Below are 20,735 nucleotides of genomic sequence, written 5' to 3' on the forward strand. Positions count from 1 at the left end.
TATCTATAGCATCAATATAGCTATACCCTAAACCCCCAATTATAATATTACTTATAGATATATATTTAATAATAGTAATAGGAATTTATATTTTTAAATTTATAAGCCTTAAATCTTTAATTTTATAATAGGTTTAAATAGTAATACCTTTAATAATATTAATTTAAAAGTTAGTTTTATTTATATTATATAAAAAATTAATTATAATACTATTATCTTTATAATAAATATAAAAGGCTTTAAACTATACTTTTAAGTTATTATAATTATTAATTAACCTTTTTTATAATAATTAAAGCCTTACTTTTATTTTATAAAATAATTTACAATTATAAGCAAAATAATAATAAACTTAATAATGTTAAATTTAATAAAGTTTTTAACCTTTTTTAATATTAATTTTTAATAGTTCATTAATTATATATTATAATTAATAGAAACTTATATATATACTTTAAAAGATTAATTGTTATAATATGGAATATAAAGCTATCTTTAAAGCTTTATTTAACACTTTATTATTACCGCCATTTTTTTAACACAAATGGTTACCTTAATATTAACGATATATATAATAATAGGGGGCTTTAAAAGCTTTTACTATAGCCTTAATAATCTTAAACTAATCTAATTTATATACGTTAACTATTAATTAAACCCTTGCTTTAACTATTTTTAAGCTATCCGTTAAAGTTAATTATACTTAGTTTACTATTTATAAAGCTATTGGTATAGATATCTTTAAAGCAATTTAAGGGTATTTCTTTTAATAAAAGGTTAGGTATATTTAATAGCTTTAAATTAGTTTAATAAAAAAAAGAATTATTTAATTTATATAAAAGTAGAATTGTTAATAAAATATATATAAAGTTGTTTACTTTAAGAGATACGAACTTAAAGAATTAGCTACCTTAATAGTTTCAACAGGGGTGGTAATATTCTTAGCATTTAGGTAAGAAGTATAAATGTAGCGTATATGTGTATAAAACAGGAACTACTTTTATTTTGGTGGGGATTGTACCTATTTGGAAGTACCCCTGGATTTTTGCAAATCGACTGGTTATTTGCAAATCAAAGACCCCAACGCTTCTACTGGAAGTCAGAAGATTGGCGACGAAAGTGGAGTCCCAACGGGTAGCAGAGTACCTAGCGAGAGTAGGTAGGTACCTACCGAGCTGTGGCTAGTGAATTGAACGGCCTCGTGTAGTCCGGAGGCTCCAAGCTTTCAAGCTTTCGAGCTCCAAATCCTTCCGGTGGTCCAGTGGCGTCGTCACCCATTCGAAATAGTCCTCGGCTATGATGGCACGCATTCGGCATGGCCTTGAACATCCCGGCGGAAGCTCCTGCTGCGCCGGTGTAGACTGCACAGTATCCAGGACCATCATGAACAAAACCAAGGCAGGCCAAACCAACCGTTGCTGGCACCAGCGACACGACAGAGAGCCAATCCCACACACCTGGATTAACTTTCCGATCCAAACTCATCGTGGAAGAGGGTGCTGCACCAGAACTGCACAAGAACTGCACCACTAGACTCCAGCCCAGCCGAGTAAAAGTCGGGGTACCGCACCAGGCGGGCAAAGCGCAGAGTGAGCAGGCGTCCACCCGTCCGCTAGCTCGCTCTAGCCCCCGTCACACGATCTCGAGTCATAGTCGTAGTCATACTCGGTTCATACATACCTACCTACTCCAGTATGCGCTTGAACGCTTTCAACTCCTTCTTTCCAATGCTCACGTGAATCCCATTGTCCATTGGCAATTTCCTCTTCTTTGGTTGTTTTCTTGTTGTTCTTTTTTGCTTCACTTGCCCCGTGTTGTTCGCCCTTGTTCCTTGTACCAATACCTAGCTGCTATAGCTTATCTTATCCACAGAAGCTCCATTGTTTCAATACCTCGGGCGTCATCGTCTCGACCGCGGGGTTCCGCTTCCGTGGGTGGTTGGCCAGCAACGCCAGCACTATCACCGCCACCAGCCGCGTCCTCCATTCCACGTCCATGGCCTGTAGAATTATTTGTGGGAGTTGTTAATATCCGCCGCAAGCACCGGCTCGGGACGGCCAATTCGTTTCAATAACCAGCTGTACTGCTACTACCTTGCCCATCATGTCGTGGAAGGCCTCCGAAAGGCTGATGGACACCATCCGCCATTATGCTAACTTCCCGGCCACTGGGGTTAGCTTAAGGCAAATGGTACAATTCGGCGAGAGGCCATCAGTCGGTATGATTAAGTTCTCGATTGATTGTTTTCTTGATTTCCCTAGCATGTCAACGTATATTGTGAAATCCGGTCTAACTAAGCGTCTCTTTTGTCATGAACAGGGACCTTGTTCCGCGCCTCCCAATTCCTTGCCGAAGAGCTGCCCATTCGCCTCGCGCACCGAGTAGAAGAGCTTACAAGCCTGCCCGATGGGCTTAACGAGATGCCGTCGGTCAAGAAGGTCCAAGAATGGTATGCGCAGTCATTCGAGGTCCGTGGATTAGCTACCCCGAGATAATTGCCTATGGCTCGCACTGACTCGCGCGCGTTGGCAGGAGATTACCGGCTTACCGCGCCCCAAACTTGAGCGAGACGTACGAGAGCGACTTTTGAATCCTGGCAAGTTTCAGAATGGCAAAGGATCAATGCTGTCCGAAGCGATACCAAACCCCAGTATTCGCGAAGGCCAATATGCTTCTGCACCCATAGGTCACAATGGGCTGAATGGCAACAAGAAGCATCAAGGAGCGAGGCGGTATTTCGCTATGGTCGATGATACGGGCGACTGGCCTCCTGAACTCCAGGCCTACAATCGCAACTTCGCTCAGTGCTTACATAAAATCAAGAGGCGGCACGACGGTGTAGTCACAACTATGGCGCAGGGTATACTAGAGTATAAACGCAAGCGACAAAGAATGCAGATCGACAATAATATTCAGTCGTTTCTGGATCGCTTCTATATGTCGCGCATCGGAATACGTATGCTTATTGGACAGCATATTGCGCTGACCGACCAGAGCCACCATCGAGATCCTACTTATGTTGGTATCATTTGCACCAAGACCAACGTGCGTGACCTAGCTCAAGAGGCCATTGAGAATGCCCGTTTCGTTTGCGAGGACCACTATGGGCTTTTTGAAGCCCCGAAAATACAGTTAGTATGCAACCCTGACTTGAACTTTATGTATGTGCCGGGGCATTTATCACATATGTTGTTCGAGACATTGAAGAATTCGTTAAGAGCCGTGGTCGAGACACATGGACAAGATAAACAAGAATTTCCGGTCACAAAGGTCATAGTTGCGGAAGGTCGAGAAGACATTACGATCAAAATTTCTGACGAGGGTGGTGGTATTCCACGGAGTGCTATACCATTGGTTTGGACATACATGTATACCACTGTCGATCGGACACCGAGTCTTGATCCAGATTTCGACAAGAGTGATTTCAAAGCTCCCATGGCCGGGTTCGGGTATGGCTTGCCTATATCCAGACTTTATGCTCGATATTTCGGTGGTGATTTGAAACTTATTAGCATGGAAGGGTGAGTTTGATTATTCAAGCATTTCCCTATCTAAAACAAGAGCTCTAACCTTTTTTTCTCATTAGATACGGAACCGATGTTTACCTTCACTTAAATCGCCTATCAAGTTCATCGGAGCCATTGCAGTAGCAATTAGCAGCCAGGAGAGACGAATCATCATCTCGAGGATTGGCTATACCCTTGAGGATGATGCAGAAACGGCTCAAGCCGTTCGAGGTATCGGAACGCAAGCAAGTCGGCGACGCCGAATCTATGATGTCGCAGGAACAGAGCAGCAGATTTATATGGGATAATACCGGCGGAGAGCTCTGATATTTGTAAAATTCAAACATTGGTTAAAAGGATACACACACACACACACACATTTCGCACAATATCACATTGATGATACTCCGCAGTATATATCTCGCTGCGCCACAGGAGCGAGGGAGAGGAAAAGAAGGGGTACAAATATCAGCGGGAGTAAAAGAGGATCGATCAGGGACACTGAAATATCCTCTTCTAAAATGTCTTATGAAGAAAGACTAGGCCTATACCAACACATATATCCTCCCTTTTGGTTTGGGCATCGGCCCCCTTTTGTCATCCTTTTTGGGGGGGTTGGGTTTGGAAGGAGGAATAGCGCAAATGCTAGCTAGCAATTTCCTCCCCGGCGCAGAAAGGAAAGAAAAGGAGGAAAATATTATGTATTACTGGATGAGGGAGATAGGGCAAGGAAGCGCAAAAGGGGTCACGAAACGAGGTGTTCGGAAGGGAAAGGTGAAGCTTTTTTTTTTTTTTTTCACGGTGGAGATTTGAACTGAATTGAAACGAAAGAAGGAACGAGAGAAAGCGTTATCGTATTCCCGTTGTAGCGCCTAGATAGTTACCTTACCTACCTACCTAGGTAGTGAATGAGATGAATATGTGGAATACCGAATTTATGGGATCATATCGTTTCCGTGGCCCATTCTGAGTATTGTGTGTGTTGTGCGTACTTTGACCCAACATACTACCTAGGTACAGTACAGGAATACCTATTCGATCGTGGGTCCTAGCCGAGTATCGCAGGAATTGTTTCTATGATAAAGTATACACTGCCTAAGTATTAACTCGGCTTAACCGAGGAGTGCGAAGATGGTTGCAATGGATTAGGTATATAGGTAGTTTATATTGGAATTGTCAATTTACAATAGGTATACATGCGACACCACTCACTCCTTACGCTATGCATGTATGTATATGTGTAGGTAGGTATGTATGTATGGATATCTCCACCGCTAACTCGTACATTTCATTTCCACAGCCTGGCTTTTCCACCACCACCACCACCACCACCACCACCAAAAGAACAAAGTACACGGCAAAAATATCAAATGCAGGAGTTATTTATGCCTTATACATGAGATCTAAGAAACCCGTCGCCAGATCGACGACAACGGCCTTATTCGGCAGGGATCCCGCCACGCCGTACAGCGCCGCCGTGTCGCCCGTGGCTTTGCCCCTGGGGCCTTTACCCTCGACGGCGCGGACGCGCTCTTTCTCGCGCTCGGCCTCGATGACGGTCTCGAGGTCCGCGACGAGGCGCTCCCAGACTTTGGTGATGGGCATGGTGACGGCGATGTGCATCGCGGGCGGGTTCTGCAGGGCGTTGAGATGCCAGCCCTTGGTGGACATGCCGTCGGCGATGTCGTAGATGTTGAGGTTGCGCGCGGTGAAGGCGACGACGGAGACGAGGGGTCGGCCGACGAGGTCGAGCTCTGCGGCTAGTGACGGGGATTGCGCGACGTGCTCTGCGATCTTCTTCGCGCACCCGACGATCTTGACGCAGGCGTCTACGTATCCCGTCTCCCCGACTTTCATCATGCTTGCCCAGCACCCTGCGATCAGGGCGCCGGGGCGAGAGCCGGCGATGCCTACGGATGCGTAGACGCCGCCGGACCAGTCGGGCGAGACGAAGTACTGGTATGTGCGCAGCTCCTGCGTGCGGTATAGCACGGTTGAGTTACCCTTGGGTGCGAAGCCGTATTTGTGCGTGTCGCATGAGATAGATGTCACGCCCTTGAGGCGGAAGTCGAACGGCTCGGTTTCAAAGCCGGCTTTTTCGAGGAAGGGAACGAGGAAAGATCCCAGACAGCAGTCTACGTGTAAAGGTAGACGGCGCTTGAGGGCTAGCTTGGATAAGGCTGAGATATCGTCCATGATACCATGGGGGAAGTTAGGCGCTGACCCTACGAGTAAGATTGTGTTGGAGTTGATGAGCCGTGATACACGGTGGACGTCTACTTGATGTGTAGGTGCCGGGCATGGCACCAGGTGGACCTTGATCTTGAAGTAATCGCCTGCCTTACGGAATGCTGTGTGTGCGGTTTCTGGTAGGATCCTAGACCACGTATTAGTATAATTGCCGTGTTGACAAAAAAGGGGGTAATGTATGAATAACATACATCTCTGGTTCTGTTACGCCTCGCTCAACATAGGCTTTCTGTCGTGCGCTATAGCAGGCCATGAGGATGCTCTCGGTACCACCGCTTGTGGACACGCCGGCGCCTGTGGGTGGCGCATGGAACATGGAGAGGACCATGGCAACGACTTCAGCTTCCATTTTGCGGACGCCGGGGAAGACATCTGGATGTATGGGGTTTGCTACGGTGAATTTGCCATACGCCTCAGTCTGTAGCTTCAGCAAGTCTTCTTCGCCATGGTAAACGGCGCCAGACACGAATCCGTCCTCCCACCTCGTGTGATCCATGTTGGCGAGCGTCTCGAGCTCCTTGTGTAGCGCCTCATCTGCCCACCCTTCTTTCGGCAATGCTAAGTACCGTGACCCTGTCGTGGGGATCATCTTGGCCTGAACCTTTGCCAGCGAGTCGTTGATCTGCTTGCGCACCTGGGTCCGGACGCCCGGGGCGCGGAGGAAGTAGCCGTATAATATGCGACGGGCATCGGTGTATAGCTCGACGATAGTACCAATTATACCCCGGCCCTTGAGCTTCCAGAAGGTGCGGCGGATTATGCGGAGGACGAAGAAAAAGAAAACGATGTTACGAAACCTGTGACACCGTAGCATTAGCGGCCATCCTTTCGCCACGAGAATATCGTTTCTTGCACTCTCCAAGCTTAGACGTATGGTTAGACACTAGACAGGTACACTCACAAATCGAGATTGATAAATTGTAGGGACTGCAGTGTATTCGTCGGGCGCGCACGCTTGACCTTCTCTAAGCTCTCCCGCAAGCTGACGGGCATCCGCGACGAGCCGGGCATCTCGGCGTGTCTGCGTGTCTGCGTGACTTGACGTACGACGAGTGGTGTGTGGGAGGTGTTGGTTGTTCAGCTAATTATACCAAGTCATGAATTTGGGCCTCGGCTTCCATACAACTAGGTGGAATATGGGTATCTATCGGTCAATCGCAGGTGGGAAGAACAAGTAAAGTTGAATCAATCCATCTGGTCTGATGTCGGTGGAACCACTTGCCGTTTTGTATTGCAAAAGTGTTTTAAACACCTCGTATTCAAAAGTCAGGACGAAGAAAGAAAAGGCACTCGCAACAACTGACTAAGTATCTATCTACCTACGGTACTACCTAAGAAATGGTGTACCTACCGATTGGGTCGCAGATGACCGAGACCAAGGAAAGAGAACGGAAGCTTTCCCTGCTTTGACCCGCGGCTCACAGGGGCCCCCGCAGCAGTGGACTGGGGGCCGCCGGGGCATGCTCGGCATGGCGCCGTAGCGCCTATACTCAGCACTGTAGCCCACTATCACCCACTGTCAGTATATAAGTAGTAGGTACTATCGTTGGCGGCGCCGTCACAGTATCGTCACATGCAAAGCGAGGTCGCTTGATGTACATTAAGCCACTGCAAGGATCGTCGGCGTGGCTCCATATCCTTGCTCACGATGGCACCCCGGCTCGCCCAGCTAAGGAGCGCCAAGCATGCGAATGCGAGCTTCTCTTTCTTCTTATCTGATCGGAAGAGGCGCCCGATGACAAACCCCTTGAAGCTCACTGGTCGAACCCCGTTGGATATAACCAGGTATCGGTAGACGGATGCGAGAGCTTTTTTGCCTCTCGCTTATTCAAGCCGTGATGATTATACACCCCTATGCACTTGCGTATGTCTACCTAGAGAACCACGTGCAGACACGTGGCACTTGATACGCTTTCAGCATACCAAATGTTTAATTATTTGACGTTATATGGCTCGCTCAAAGTAGCCGCATTTAAACTAAACTCTACGTTATCATTAAAGTACCAAGGTCTCCGCTGTTGAAGTACGACTTCTAAACAGCGGGTGCTCTACTATGTTGGCGTGTATTGAAGAGATTCTTTAAATACCTACCTACGTAGTAGACCTACTAAGATCATTCCTTGCTTGCATGTAAATAGAATTAACAAATGACAGTCAATTGGGCCACTGAAATCAGATTCGACGAATTGTCTATATCTCCAGCCCCAGAAACAGATGACATGCCTGTAAACAAGGACATAATACTAACAGGTAACTACACAAAAACACCAGTGTAAATGCTTCAGCTCCTATCTATGTGACGCAGCCATGAAACCGGCAGGTGCGGGTATGCAGTAATATCCATAAAACGCCAACCTCATCAACATAGCAATTCCCTTGCTCGACTTTTTCCCTTCGCTTCATGATGACACAAACAGATATCATTAGATATTAAGGACCGTGGCGGCTTGGCGCCTCGCTTGCAAGTTGCTTGCGCTAATGGCCCGCACCAAAAGATGCCCGCCAGTGCTGCGAGTATTTTTCAGCCTCGTTGGCGCAGCTCGTGGCTCCTGTGCCAGAGCACTCGGCGAATACGACGGCAATATCCCCGTCTCTGTATTGGGCGCCGTGTTCCACCGTCGAATATGCATTGATGGCCCGTTGTGGGACAATCGCGAGCTTCGAAAGGATGGTGGGATGCCACTGAACGATGTGTTCCTTCAAATTGGTCAGTATAGCTGCACAGTGGAAGGGAAATAGTCACGGGACGTACCAAGGCATGCGTTTCTGCTTTCTGAAAGTTGTAACTTCGATACATGGGATCGAACCAAGTGTCGAGAAAAAATTTGGCCCATTCGCCATTCCTGAGGACCACGCTGGTTGTCGCGAGTCCATCTTTGTCCTGCGTGATGGCTAGGTCGACATCGCTAGCTTTGAGGTGCGAAAACGTTTTAATGATGCTCTCTGGCGGCACCACTGGATGGTCCCTCAACATCATTTCTTCGAGCCTCTGGGCGCCCATGACATGTTCTTCTACTCTAGAGTTGGGGCTCATAATGAGCGCATGCTGATCGAGGTACCACACATATTTGCAGTCGGGGAATTTGGTGATAGCATGCCTCATGGCCACGACTTTCGACCAAGAATCGGGTGCTCCCGCCAGGTCGTAGTCGCTGGCTCTAGCAATGAATGTGCCATATCCTAAAACATGTTAACAAGGCTGACTTGTTTAGGTACAGGAAGGAGCTAGTTTACCATGTTTCTCGGCGTACTGTATCCGATTGTCTTTGATGTGTTGCGAGTATGCGGTATTGTCATACTTGTCGTCAAAAACGGTGACCACGACCACTGGCGGCTTGCCTGTTATGCGACGGGGCCCCGAAGGTTTGGGACTAGAAAATAGCCATATCAAGCCGAGAATGGCTAATGCAAACAACACTATCGTCTTCAGTTGACTTCTTCGTATTACTGGGAAACGCGATCTTCGATAGGGTGCGGGATGGGAGTCTTTCCGTGGCGGGTACGCGAGGTGCATTGTGCCCTTACGGCTCGTTACCCCGTCGTAGGGGGGGGAAGAATGCTCGGATCAAAAGGGGCCACCGATCGAATCAAGATGCGCGTTGCTGCGATACTGGAAACCCGTCGCAATATAGCACGTTCCTAGCCCCAGGGGACTTCCACGCAAGCACCGAAGTGAAGAATATCGCTCGTCGTGTACGCGGCTCTATTTGTCGAGTAGGTAAATATATATCCCCATAAGCGGGTAAGACAAGGCCGAGAGCGATCAGCGTAGGTGAAGTGCCAATTTCGGGATTGTCGTCGGAGAACTGCGAGAATAGTGATGTGTAGAGGGGGACCAGAATCGTGTAAGTGGTAAGGAGCGCTGTCGAACGAATGCACGCTACAGATGAGCTAGATCGTAGTAATAGAAATAATGGATGGGATATACGTGTAGATGGTCGTATGTTTCTCGACACAAAGACAGGTAATGATAGTTGGAAGAGATGTTTGTACACGTATTGCTGCACTGGTTCAAGCGACTTAGCTGTTGATATCTACCGAATGGCAGGTACCTAATCTAGAGAAGTCTAGATTTCAGGAAATTGAAGGGCCGTATCTTGATTAGGCATTGATAGACGGACCGGGGGCGCCCCTTGTCAGTCGTTAACTGCACTATATCCCTGTCAAATTTACCGCAAGTAGATTAGCGCTGTGAATAGCCCAGATTGATATGCCTTTACGGAGATCTACAGTGTTCTCTAATATGTAATACACGGGGTTATGGACTTTGGGGATCATCTCAAGTGACGCAGGTAGCCGTCTTTGTTCGGCAGTCCAAGTAGGTAACATTTCACGAGAGCTTGGCTCGTGGCAGTGCCCCTACCTCTGACAATCTTGCTACGCGCCAACAGCTTCGGTAACAACATGTCTATGATAAAATAAACCTGGGTAACTTGTTTCTTTATGATTCTTTGAGTGCAGAAAATGGCAGTTACTAAAAACTGCCAATAACCAGTAACGATAAGGATAACTAGGTGACAACTTAGGTACTACCGTTGCTTCTCTATATCTAATGTCCCTATCTTATAATTCGAAGAGCTTTCTCAAAAGGCCATAAGTGTCTAATAGTTGGTTACAGATTGGAAATTAAATTATTCAGTCCCAGCCAGCATTCTGCCAGTGTGGTCGAGACGATGCATAGTAGAAACTTGTGTTGACATCTAATTCTTGCATTTATGCTACCATTAGCAACAATTCAAATACATGAATAATCAAAGTGGTTGGGTTTGAAAGTGTAACTAAGTTGGCCTGGCACTTTAGATAGATATGGGCGATCTTTGGTCACGAGATAAACTGCATAACTCCCTGGAGAGGGAGAGATAGCGCTTCCTGTATTCCTAAGACAACGCCCTCGTTCAAGAGACGGCATTAGATGGTGCACGGCCAGGCTTTAACTGCAAACAGCAGGAGGAGTAGATGCACACATGTAATACCATTAAATATACAGAGGTAGAATGTATCAAGCTCTTCCAGAGCAAGCCTCCACTCAGATAGATGCCTAGAACAGCGAGGGCTAGCTGGATCCATGCGAACAGTCCCGAGGGACTGACGCGGATGCTGGTAGTATGCTTGACATCCCAAATTCACTGTTTTGAAGTATATGCAAGACGCTTACACTTCGCAGCTCAATTCAGGGTGTCACTCTTTGCACACAGACTAGTTGACAAGGCATGGAAGAGCAGCTTCTAGGCAACTTAAGAGTGTGCAAGTGGACGAATATAGTATACATGGGGAATATGGATCAGGGGGGCAAAACAAACGACTCATTCATCATCTTCATCATCACTATCTTCTTCAGCCTGGACATTCAGGATCTTCTGGCTAGCCCTATCAAGCGTTCGCTGCGTATATTTCCTGGTCGCTTTCCAGACGGTCTATATCACGTGTTAGTAAATGGTAGAGCGAAAGGGGTATGAACTTACATATAGAAAGGTTAAGACGCCGATAAGAACCAGCGTTAAGTTGATGTTTTCCATACGTTGACGTCCTGTTCCTGCTCGGCGGGCGCCTCCGCTCACAATGCCGCTCGTGCGCAAATTCCACCACTGCCATGGACTCATGGCAAGAAAGGCTTTGACAAAGCCTAGAAGACCTAGTGAGAAAACACCTTTGAGCAAATGTTCAAACCAGCCATCAGCTTCGCCAATGTCCAGAATATCTTCATCTGCAAATCTAGCACCAGGAATGACGGAGTCTGTGATAGTCCCGACTGGGTCAAGCCAAAGACCAAGGATAGGGTCAGCGACAAAGCCAAGTAGGAAGATGGTGACGAAAAGAATCGTCAGCGTCATCATGAGAGAGATGACGGGGCTTCGGAGTCGCTGGGCCCAGGATAGCCGCTCCATTCGGTATTGGTATTTGCAAATGTCACACTTGTATCCCTTCGAAGGGTTCTCGTTCATCCAGAGCTTCAAACATCCTTCGTGCATGTATTTGATCGAGCCCTTGCATAAACACGGGCTGATTAGTCGATCTCCATCTTCGGAAATGTACTGTCTCCTCGGGCGTCGCCCACGCATTCCGTCTAACACCCCAGTATCTTCGTAAGTGGGAGGCACCCACTCCAGACATATCCGGCATTTCCGACTATGCTTCGGTTCACCTTCTGCGTTTGTCTCGGAAGACGTTGTACGTTGCCTAGTATTGTCGCTCTCATTCGGATTGGTGGAGGAAGATTGGGCATTTGTGCTCTCGTGCACGTCGGCGTTTTCGGAAGATGGAGGAGCTGAGGGGATGTCTCCCCAATTCCAAGTTGATGATGAGGCTTGCATCGTTGATGTAAGCTAGAATATCCGCCCAAAGACGGTAGGTTAAGGAAGCAGTTTGGGACGTATCGATGCTTATCAGATTAAAATCGGGAGTATTCGATCAAGAAAGCTAGTACGTGTTAAGACAGGATGGTAGTGTAGACTCCATACTACTACTTATGATGCAAGGCTGAAGAAGCTAGCCCAAGTACAAACCATTGTTCGCGTAACCCGAACTCAAAGGACACGTGCCACTTAGGCTTGGCGAAAATGAGGGAAGCTGAAGACCTTTGGGGCAAATGATAGAATATCTCCTGAAAGAAGCTCAATATCTTTCTGAGTAGTACGAGTGTAGTCAACAATGCTCTTCGTAACGAGTTTGAGTCGTCTGAGCCCGTTTCTTACTGTGAAATGACAAAGGGATACAAGGAGAAGAATCCGCCCAATGAGAGAATTGAACGAGAATCGTTCATACTCAGGTTGCTCTTGAGTGTGTTTTCCACCAAAAGTCCAAGGATCTATGAGTCCAAAGAACAGTCAAGCTTTCGGTTTGTGGTGAATGAGACTCGAAAATTGCTGTAGGTAAGTGAGCTTGGGTGAGGCAGAAAAGTCCCTAAAGCGGTCCTGGCCTACTAGTAGCCACTTGATTATGTAATTTTCAGCTACTTGAAGGTACGTACACCCGAAGAGGCCGGGAGATACTTAGGTACTTAGTTATGAAGTAAGTGCCATCTTAGCGCCAGCATTATAGGGAGCTGTACCTGTGCTGGAGCTTTGACGCGCACTGGCGATGCCTAGAGTTGGAAGCTCAACACCAGCTTGACTACAGCAAGGCTTCACAGCCGCGTATACCTCCATTCTTGACTTAAAATCCTCACCAAACCGTCCCATACGATACTTACAACTGCCTCGATAATCTTAGAATCACTGGTGTCTCTACAACGTAGCCATGGCCGACCGCTACTCGTTCTCACTTACCACCTTTTCCCCAAGGTAGACTCTCCGCCCCTCCTCAAGATTGTACCATTTGCTCCAGCGCAGCTAACACTCCGACAGCGGGAAGCTCGTACAGATCGGTACGTCTCTCTTTAGCATCGTAAAGAAGTATCTACCTATCTTACTCATGCTAACGGCGTGGGATTCCTGCAGAGTATGCCCTCAACGCAGTTAACCAGGGTGTAACAGCCCTTGGTATCAAAGGTCAGCCTAAGAGCCGCTTCCCACCGTCTCAGCTTCATAATGATATTGACTCTATCAGCCACCAATGGTATCGTCTTAGCGACCGAGAAGAAGTCGTCATCCCCGCTCACCGACCCCGCCTCTCTATCCAAGATCAGCCTCATCACTCCCAACATCGGCATGGTATACGCTGGTATGGGTCCAGATTACCGAGTCTTGGTCGACAAAGCCCGCAAGGTCTCTCACACCAACTACAAACGGGTCTACAACGAGTACCCTCCCACCCGGATATTAGTACAAGACGTCGCACGAGTGATGCAAGAAGCTACACAGTCCGGTGGTGTTCGACCTTATGGCGTCAGCCTTCTAATTGCTGGATGGGATGAGGGCATCCTGCCAGATGAGCAAGCTGCGGTGGAAGGTGAGACGACTGAGGACGAGAAGAAGCCAACGGGCAAAACTGGTGGCATACTTAAAGGAGGACCCATGCTCTACCAAGTTGACCCGTCCGGAGCTTACTATCCCTGGAAAGCTACCGCCATCGGCAAGAGTGCTACCTCAGCCAAGACGTTTTTAGAGAAGAGATACACTGAGGGTCTCGAGCTAGAAGACGCTGTGCACATCGCTCTACTAACACTGAAGGAGACTATTGAGGGAGAGATGAATGGACAGACTATCGAAATAGGTAAGCTCATTTTGGCCTTTGAATATTGTCCATTTACTAACAACTATCAGGTATTGTTGGACCGCCTGCGGATCATCTCCTCGGCGTTGAGGGTGTTGAGGGAGCAACAGGACCCCGCTTCCGGAAGTTAACGCCGCAAGAGATTGAGGATTACTTGACAAACATGTAATGTGGAACGTTCTAAACTTCACGCAGCCTCACATGTACCATAGACCAACATCATAGAGGACGAAGACGGCCTTGTTAGGCATGATGAGCATTATTTGTCACGATAAACGAGCTTCGCGGCCCTGCTTTGACTCCCACAATAGCCTCTCCCCAAAAAGACCGGGGGACTTTGCTCCACTTCGTGGTCTTTTGCAATGACAATCCCAGTTGGCCATTGGTGTTGTCGCCAATAGTATACACGTCGCCCTTTACAGTTAGCACAATGATGTGCGTGTCACCAACCGAGAAATCTGATATGTCATTCTCCTCCACATCCACTGGTTCAGGACTACCTGACAGAGTTTCAAGCAATGGTTGGTGGGCTAGGTGACTGCCCCAGGCATATAGATCATGACCCTCCGTCAGAGCGAGAACCATGTAACCAGCAGCTGCAATCTTGATGATCTTGCCTGAAGGTAAGTCCTCTAAGTCCTCTACGAGGCCTGGACTTTCTGCAGGGCTAATAAGCGTTAGCACTTTATGTCGCAACATGACCATATGCCCACCTCAAGCGCACTCACCTGGACGCAGTAACCTCCCTGCCTAGGGTAGCTGCATATCGCTCGTCTCCCCACGTCCAGACCTTGCCATCAAGGGAGAGAGCTACGAACCCCGTTTCGTAGGCTACAATTTGGATGACATCGTACATGTCGGAGAATACTTTCATGTCTGACGCGGTAAACTTAAGTTGTAAAGTGCGCTGGGTGACTGTACTATGCCCATCATATGCTTTACTCTAGTCAATGACTATGATTATTCAATATATAGAGTAAGGAGACCGACTAGCAAGGAATCCATTTCCAGCGACGGCAGCGGTACAGGATAGGACCTGCTGCTGAGGTCCGGACTCAGTAGGCTCGTCATAATAACCAGCATATTTCGATCCGGTAGAGGTGTTTACTTTTACAAGATTGATCAGGAGTACGGCTAGACCAGGAGGGGAATTTCCCGCTCACCTATAGTGTAAGTCAAAGATGCATATTGCACGTCTATGAAGCTGTCTGATAGCACTCTTGTAAAGGACGTGACATCGTCGGGCTCCTCGGTCGAACTTTTCAGAGGTGAGAATTCTAGCTGCTTCCACGCATTGCAGCCAGCCGCGTACAAGTGCATATTATAGGCCTGACGTGTTTGTGTTATGGATTGATTGGGTTGGACAAAGGCAGAAATGTGCTTGCCAGGCTGGGTTCTATTTGCACATACGCACAGTACGGACTATGGAGTTGGGCGCTGATTCTACTATTGATACTGTGTAGACGCCCGCCCTTGCGAACCACCACTCGTTACAGAACTGCAGCTTTTCACTTCTCTTCCTCTCGCAGCGATGACCGCTCTGCTTTTTAAAGATAGCATCTGAGAATATTGATTAGATTCAAAATTTCTTAATAGTACCTAGAAACCCTCACCAACGCTTCGAAATAATCGGCAATGCACAGCGCTCTCAGCCACCGGCAACTTGGTATCTATCTGGCTTACATTGTCATCCTCTTATGACCGTGGACCTCTATCAGCTAGTTCCATGTCTTTTTTGGTCACCTTGCTGCTAAAACCGTCGTACATGCATAGCTGGTTTACGATCCCAGGCTCACTTTTCAGCGGTGATGGATCATCCGAATAAAAGAATCAAAACTGGCCATGGTGAATGCATGCCAGATGTCAAGATGGATTCACCTACTCAGTGCCTCGCGTCACCCCTAGCTGAGATTGGTAGCTCTTCAGAGGATGAAGACTCGAGCTCTCTTAGGAGTCATCGCACCCTAGACGACACATCGAACGAAACCCCTGCCTACGAAGATGCAGCACCTGTAACATCCGTTTGTGTTGATACTCCTGTTCAAGAAACAACCAGCACCAACTCTATAAACGACGAGGCAGTTATACACGCCCGTGCGTACCAGGTTGAGATGTTTGAGAAAAGCCTCAAGGAGAATATTATTGTTACAGTACGTCAAGTCAGTTGAATCTTCGAGCTCCAGGTACTCATTGCAATCTACAGATGGATACAGGAAGTGGCAAGACCCAGGTGTAAGTTGTTCTTTGACAATATCATATGGAGCCTTAACACTCCACCATTTCTCAATGAAAACGCCTATGACTCTCTGAATCCAGCTAAAACAACGAAATAGCGCCGTACTTCGCATTCAGGCCGAGCTTCAGAAGTGCTCAGATAAGGTCTCAGCACATCTCCTGTCTTGCCCAACTCTTCACTAACATGTTGCTGAGATTATCTGGTTTCTTGCACCCACCGTCGCACTTTGTGAGCAGCAGTTCAAAGTCATTGGATCTCAAATTGGCGCTTTTCCTATCAAGATGCTCAATGGCGCTGACAATATCGACGCCTGGTTCGACAAACGCATTTGGAGCGATTACCTGAGTAATGTTCGTGTTGTTGTATCAACTTACCAGATCCTTTCTGATGCTATAACGCATGCATTTGTACAGATAAGTCAGCTTTGTCTGATCGTGTTTGACGAAGGCGAGTATATTGCCTGTTCCCCAGACCTATTCCAGTATTGACAGAAATTCAGCACATCATTGCATTGGAAAACATCCAGGATGTAAGATCATGGCGCTGTATCGCATAAACAAGGACAACGGCATGCCATGTCCAGCAATACTTGGCCTGACTGCTAGTCCTATTGTAAAATCAAACCCCGACAACATCAAGAAAATCGAGCGGAATCTGGATGCAATATGCAAGGCCCCTACCATCCATCGGGAGGAGCTCTTATCCTTCGTGAAGCGACCAGTTTTAACATCCATCACTATCCCGGGTTCTGACATTCCCCGTCACAGTGCTAATATGATCAGTTTCATCGAAGCATTCCGAAGCCTTCAAAGTGTCAATATTTTCGAGGACCCATACGTACTGAATCTACGGAATCAAAACAACGAGAGGAGCTCATCTAAACTTCAAAAAGTATTGACTAAACGCGACACCCCTGTTATAAGACAGATGCAGTCCACATACCGCAAAACCACGGAAATTCACCACGAACTTGGTTCTTGGGCATCTAATTATTTCATTTATGAGGCTATAACACGTTTCCTTAAGTCATTCGACCAGGACCTTGCATGGCTCAACAAATGGGAGGCGACAGAAAAGCAATACTTTGCCAACATACTGCGACGAATCGAAATAAAGCCTCCGGAGCCATTACAAAATGCACCTGCATCCGATTTATCTAACAAGTTCGCCGCTTTGGTTCGGGAGCTACAGTCAACGCCAGATGGTACACGCTGTATTATATTTGTTCTCGAGACTACTACTGTAGCTGTACTAGCTCATATGCTTACCAATACCGCATCGGTCAGCGAGCGTTTTCGGGTCGGCACAATGATCGGAACCAGCAACTACATGGGTAAGAAACGAGATCTAGGAGATCTCAATGAAGTGAAGAGTACCGTTTCTCTTGAGGATTTCCGAATGGGTAAATTAAACCTCCTTGTCGCCACTAGTGTTGCGGAAGAAGGTCTTGATATCCCGGCCTGTAACTTAGTGGTATGTTTCAATGCACCGCCAAACGTCAAATCTTTCATCCAAAGACGAGGAAGGGCCAGAATGGAAAATTCCAGAATCATCATACTATCGGAAGAATCATCGGATCAACACAAAACTTGGGCTGCTTTGGAAGATACGATGAAGAGACTCTACGAAGACAACGACAGAGTCGCTTGTGAGCTAGCTGAGTTCGAAAAGTTGGACAACGATACACATATCCAGCCCTTGCGTATTCCTAGCACCGGTTCTCAACTCGATTTGGATCAAGCAAAATCGCATCTAGAATTCTTCTGTCAAAAGATAACGTCTGGGCAGTACATCGAGCACCGCCCGTACTTCATTGCAGAAGAAAACAATGACCTTCCCGACGGTGTCCCAAAAATCAGCGCAGTAGTACGTCTACCTCCGTCAGTACACAAGTCTCTCCGCCAGATAAGCGGGATTAGGCGATGGTACTCGGAACGAAATGCTTTTAAGGATGCTGCTTTCCAAGCATACAAAGCGTTGTACGAAGCTGGCTTAGTCAACGACCATCTGATGCCACTGACAGACGATATCCTAGAGGGAGTTGAAACTCGTAGCTCAATCAAGGAGGTTAACGGCCCCTGGAATCCGTGGTATAAGGTTGCTCAGCTATGGGGGCAGGAGAACGAACGGACCCGGCGAGGACTTCTTTTGAAAGACGGCGACCGAGTCATGGCCAGGTTTGAAGCATCACTACCTTGCCATTTCCCTGAATTACCATCATTTGACATTTTCTGGGACCCTGATACCACATGGACTGTTGAGTTAAGCAAGCAATCCAGTCATGTCGAGGCGAATGCTCTGGAAGAAGATCAGAGCGCGGCTCTGATACATTTAGCATATGGTCATCGGTGGACAGTAGAGAACTCGCCACATGTTTTACATCTTCAATCTACCGAGGATATCGCATTCCGTGAGCACGTAGGACAGCAAGATGTGGAGAAGGGGTGTCTCAACCACGGGTCAGTCGTTCGAACCACGGGCGGAATACCTCACTTATTCATAGGATGGCTGCCTTCAGAACCGCCGCGAGAGCTCGTGGAAAGAGTCGAAAAACAGTTGCAGGAGGTAATACCGGAAGTTCCGTGGTTGGTACTTAGAAAGTGGCCAAAACGTGAAGACTTCCTTCATCCAGCTACTCGTTCTTCGAAACAAAAGGGACGATATCCCCCCGCATTTCCCGTATCGCATTGCACGGTAGACACCATAGACTCTTCCAAAGCGTACTTTGGTAACATTATCCCCGCCATTGTTCATATGATCGAGGTTCATCTCATAGCGCAGGAGCTGTGTCACACGGTATTAGAAAGAGTCGACTTTTCGGACACAACTCTCGTCGCCACGGCAATCAGTTCGCGTGCCGCAGGAGAACGGACGGATTACGAAAGACTCGAATTTTTAGGAGATTCCGTTCTAAAATTACTAGCGACGGTTTCTGTCATGATAAAATGTAAGCTCCGTAGCTCGTCCCTGTTGAAAATTGTGCTGACTCTGCTTCAGGGCCGCAGTATCCAGAAGGTTATCTTTCCGCGATGAAAGATCGGATTGTATCTAACTCAAGGCTCTGTCGCGCTTCAACCGACAATGGGCTCGATAAATTCATCTTGACGAACAAGTTTACGGGGAAGAAGTGGCGTCCTCTCTATATCAAGGACTTCCAGTCCAATGATGAGAGCCCCACAAGGAGAGATTTGTCCACAAAGACTCTTGCAGACGTTGTCGAGTCCTTGATCGGAGCCGCTTATGTGGATGGAGGTATGAAGAAAGCACTGACTTGCCTGGGAGTCCTCCTGCCGGAAGTGCAGTGGTTCAGCTTGACTGACGCATATGGGATCATTTCCAATGAGAGAGAGATCATGACGCGACCACCTCCTGGCTATGAGAAGGTAGAGGAACTTGTTGGCTACACATTTCAGAACAAAGCACTGCTCATGGAGGCTTTAACGCACGCTTCCTGGGGTGTGAATTCATCTACAGACGCATGCATGGAGAGACTAGAATTCCTCGGCGATTCTATTCTCGACAGCGTCATTGTTTCTGTCCTTTGGGGACAGGAACCGGAACTTACGAATAACCAAATGCATCTTGCGCGAACAGCTTCCGTCAATGCCGACTTGCTTGGCTTCCTGGCCATGGAGTGGTACACTTTACAGGAGGATACTGAAATTTCCAAGATAGATCTCAGCACTATCGTAACGCAGAAGCTCGTTCCATTCTGGAGATACATGAGACACGGGGCCCCCGAAGTCGTCCGGGACCAACAGCTCGCAGAACAGCGACACCATGCAGAGCGACAAGGGATTCTCGATGCTATAGCCCACGGCGCGGAATACCCTTGGGCACAGCTCGCCCATCTCAACCTCCCCAAGTTCTTCTCCGACATGGTCGAGAGTCTGATCGGTGCTGCATGGGTCGACTCGGGCTCTATGGAAGTATGCAAGGAGATTGTAGAGAGAATCGGGATCCTCCCTTACCTTCGCCGCCTACTAAAGGACAAGGTCAACATAAGACACCCCAAGAACAAGCTCGGCGAGCTCGCTGGGAGAGAAAGGAAGAAAGTGAGATATGAGACTGAAGTGCGCGTCGACGCTGGGGTTAAAGACCTCTTCTGCAGGATCTTCATTGATGAGAAGCTTATCTTGGAGGTCGGCGGTGGTGTTACGCCTGAAGAAGTCATGACGAAAGCGGCGGATGAAGCGTATCATATGCTCATGGCTCGAGGGAATGATATAGAGGATACGGCTACGACGGAAACGATTATGTGAGCGAATGATAGCGTTAAGACTGTTTTCAGTCATTGGTTTTCGTAACGCCAGAATGAATACGTGATGACAACGAATAGATTTTTTTTAACTACTGAAATCGCTGTCTGATCTGCATATTTGAAGCAGCTCCAAATTCTATTGTTCTGAACAGCATATATATCCCCATGCTCGTTATGTAACCTCAAGTGTGTGTACCGGTGTTGCCCTGCGTTAGCATGTCAGACCGTGAAGCTCTAACTTGGGATCATGTCTCCAGCAGTCACAGTGGTTGGTCTTCGAGCTCATTTATTTCTAAAATTACTCATAGAGTCGAAGTCTTTTCAGACCTTT

The 20,735-nt window shown here is 47.4% G+C and overlaps 8 protein-coding genes across 8 annotated transcripts; 3 read left to right on the forward strand and 5 right to left on the reverse strand.

The window, feature by feature from the left end:
* Positions 1-617: 617 nt before the first annotated feature.
* Positions 618-1,485, reverse strand: F5B22DRAFT_650556 (uncharacterized protein; the record flags this gene model as incomplete). The annotated part of the gene is made up of 2 exons (XM_047979331.1): positions 618-627; positions 1,172-1,485. The coding sequence occupies 2 exons, from the start codon at positions 1,483-1,485 to the stop codon at positions 618-620; spliced, it is 324 nt and encodes a 107-aa protein (XP_047826832.1).
* Positions 1,486-1,794: 309 nt separating this feature from the next.
* F5B22DRAFT_442438 (mitochondrial branched-chain alpha-ketoacid dehydrogenase kinase-domain-containing protein) lies at positions 1,795-3,899 on the forward strand. Its single transcript, XM_047971873.1, has 4 exons — positions 1,795-2,218; positions 2,320-2,468; positions 2,533-3,521; positions 3,587-3,899. Exons 1-4 carry the CDS (start codon positions 2,104-2,106, stop codon positions 3,648-3,650), a joined length of 1,317 nt encoding a protein of 438 aa, XP_047826833.1. The 5' UTR covers positions 1,795-2,103; the 3' UTR covers positions 3,651-3,899.
* Positions 3,900-4,847: 948 nt separating this feature from the next.
* On the reverse strand, positions 4,848-7,113 carry F5B22DRAFT_623113 (pyridoxal phosphate-dependent transferase). The gene is made up of 3 exons (XM_047976020.1): positions 6,658-7,113; positions 5,948-6,553; positions 4,848-5,883 (listed from the first exon to the last, which is right to left on the reverse strand). Exons 1-3 carry the CDS (start codon positions 6,765-6,767, stop codon positions 4,890-4,892), a joined length of 1,710 nt encoding a protein of 569 aa, XP_047826834.1. The 5' UTR covers positions 6,768-7,113; the 3' UTR covers positions 4,848-4,889.
* Positions 7,114-7,853: 740 nt separating this feature from the next.
* F5B22DRAFT_442486 (galactosyl transferase GMA12/MNN10 family-domain-containing protein) lies at positions 7,854-9,449 on the reverse strand. Its single transcript, XM_047971874.1, has 3 exons — positions 8,991-9,449; positions 8,509-8,936; positions 7,854-8,453 (listed from the first exon to the last, which is right to left on the reverse strand). The coding sequence occupies exons 1-3, from the start codon at positions 9,268-9,270 to the stop codon at positions 8,232-8,234; spliced, it is 930 nt and encodes a 309-aa protein (XP_047826835.1). The 5' UTR covers positions 9,271-9,449; the 3' UTR covers positions 7,854-8,231.
* Positions 9,450-10,892: 1,443 nt separating this feature from the next.
* F5B22DRAFT_442533 (uncharacterized protein) lies at positions 10,893-12,260 on the reverse strand. The gene is made up of 2 exons (XM_047971875.1): positions 11,219-12,260; positions 10,893-11,170 (listed from the first exon to the last, which is right to left on the reverse strand). Exons 1-2 carry the CDS (start codon positions 12,065-12,067, stop codon positions 11,060-11,062), a joined length of 960 nt encoding a protein of 319 aa, XP_047826836.1. The 5' UTR covers positions 12,068-12,260; the 3' UTR covers positions 10,893-11,059.
* A 523-nt stretch (positions 12,261-12,783) lies between these two features.
* On the forward strand, positions 12,784-14,113 carry F5B22DRAFT_442539 (proteasome A-type and B-type). Its single transcript, XM_047971876.1, has 5 exons — positions 12,784-13,036; positions 13,100-13,119; positions 13,193-13,243; positions 13,302-13,907; positions 13,958-14,113. The coding sequence occupies exons 1-5, from the start codon at positions 12,993-12,995 to the stop codon at positions 14,074-14,076; spliced, it is 840 nt and encodes a 279-aa protein (XP_047826837.1). The 5' UTR covers positions 12,784-12,992; the 3' UTR covers positions 14,077-14,113.
* On the reverse strand, positions 14,095-15,471 carry F5B22DRAFT_442707 (regulator of chromosome condensation 1/beta-lactamase-inhibitor protein II). The gene is made up of 4 exons (XM_047971879.1): positions 15,071-15,471; positions 14,898-15,014; positions 14,636-14,843; positions 14,095-14,574 (listed from the first exon to the last, which is right to left on the reverse strand). Exons 1-4 carry the CDS (start codon positions 15,225-15,227, stop codon positions 14,151-14,153), a joined length of 906 nt encoding a protein of 301 aa, XP_047826838.1. The 5' UTR covers positions 15,228-15,471; the 3' UTR covers positions 14,095-14,150.
* F5B22DRAFT_623132 (dicer-like protein 2) lies at positions 15,429-20,620 on the forward strand. Its single transcript, XM_047976021.1, has 6 exons — positions 15,429-16,057; positions 16,111-16,139; positions 16,241-16,286; positions 16,338-16,590; positions 16,643-19,090; positions 19,141-20,620. The coding sequence occupies exons 1-6, from the start codon at positions 15,716-15,718 to the stop codon at positions 20,403-20,405; spliced, it is 4,383 nt and encodes a 1,460-aa protein (XP_047826839.1). The 5' UTR covers positions 15,429-15,715; the 3' UTR covers positions 20,406-20,620.
* The last annotated feature ends 115 nt before the right edge of the window (positions 20,621-20,735 follow it).

Source organism: Xylaria bambusicola (assembly GCF_022495145.1).
Source record: "Xylaria bambusicola strain CBS 139988 unplaced genomic scaffold F5B22scaffold_55, whole genome shotgun sequence".
In the NCBI taxonomy this organism is placed as follows: domain Eukaryota; kingdom Fungi; phylum Ascomycota; class Sordariomycetes; order Xylariales; family Xylariaceae; genus Xylaria; species Xylaria bambusicola.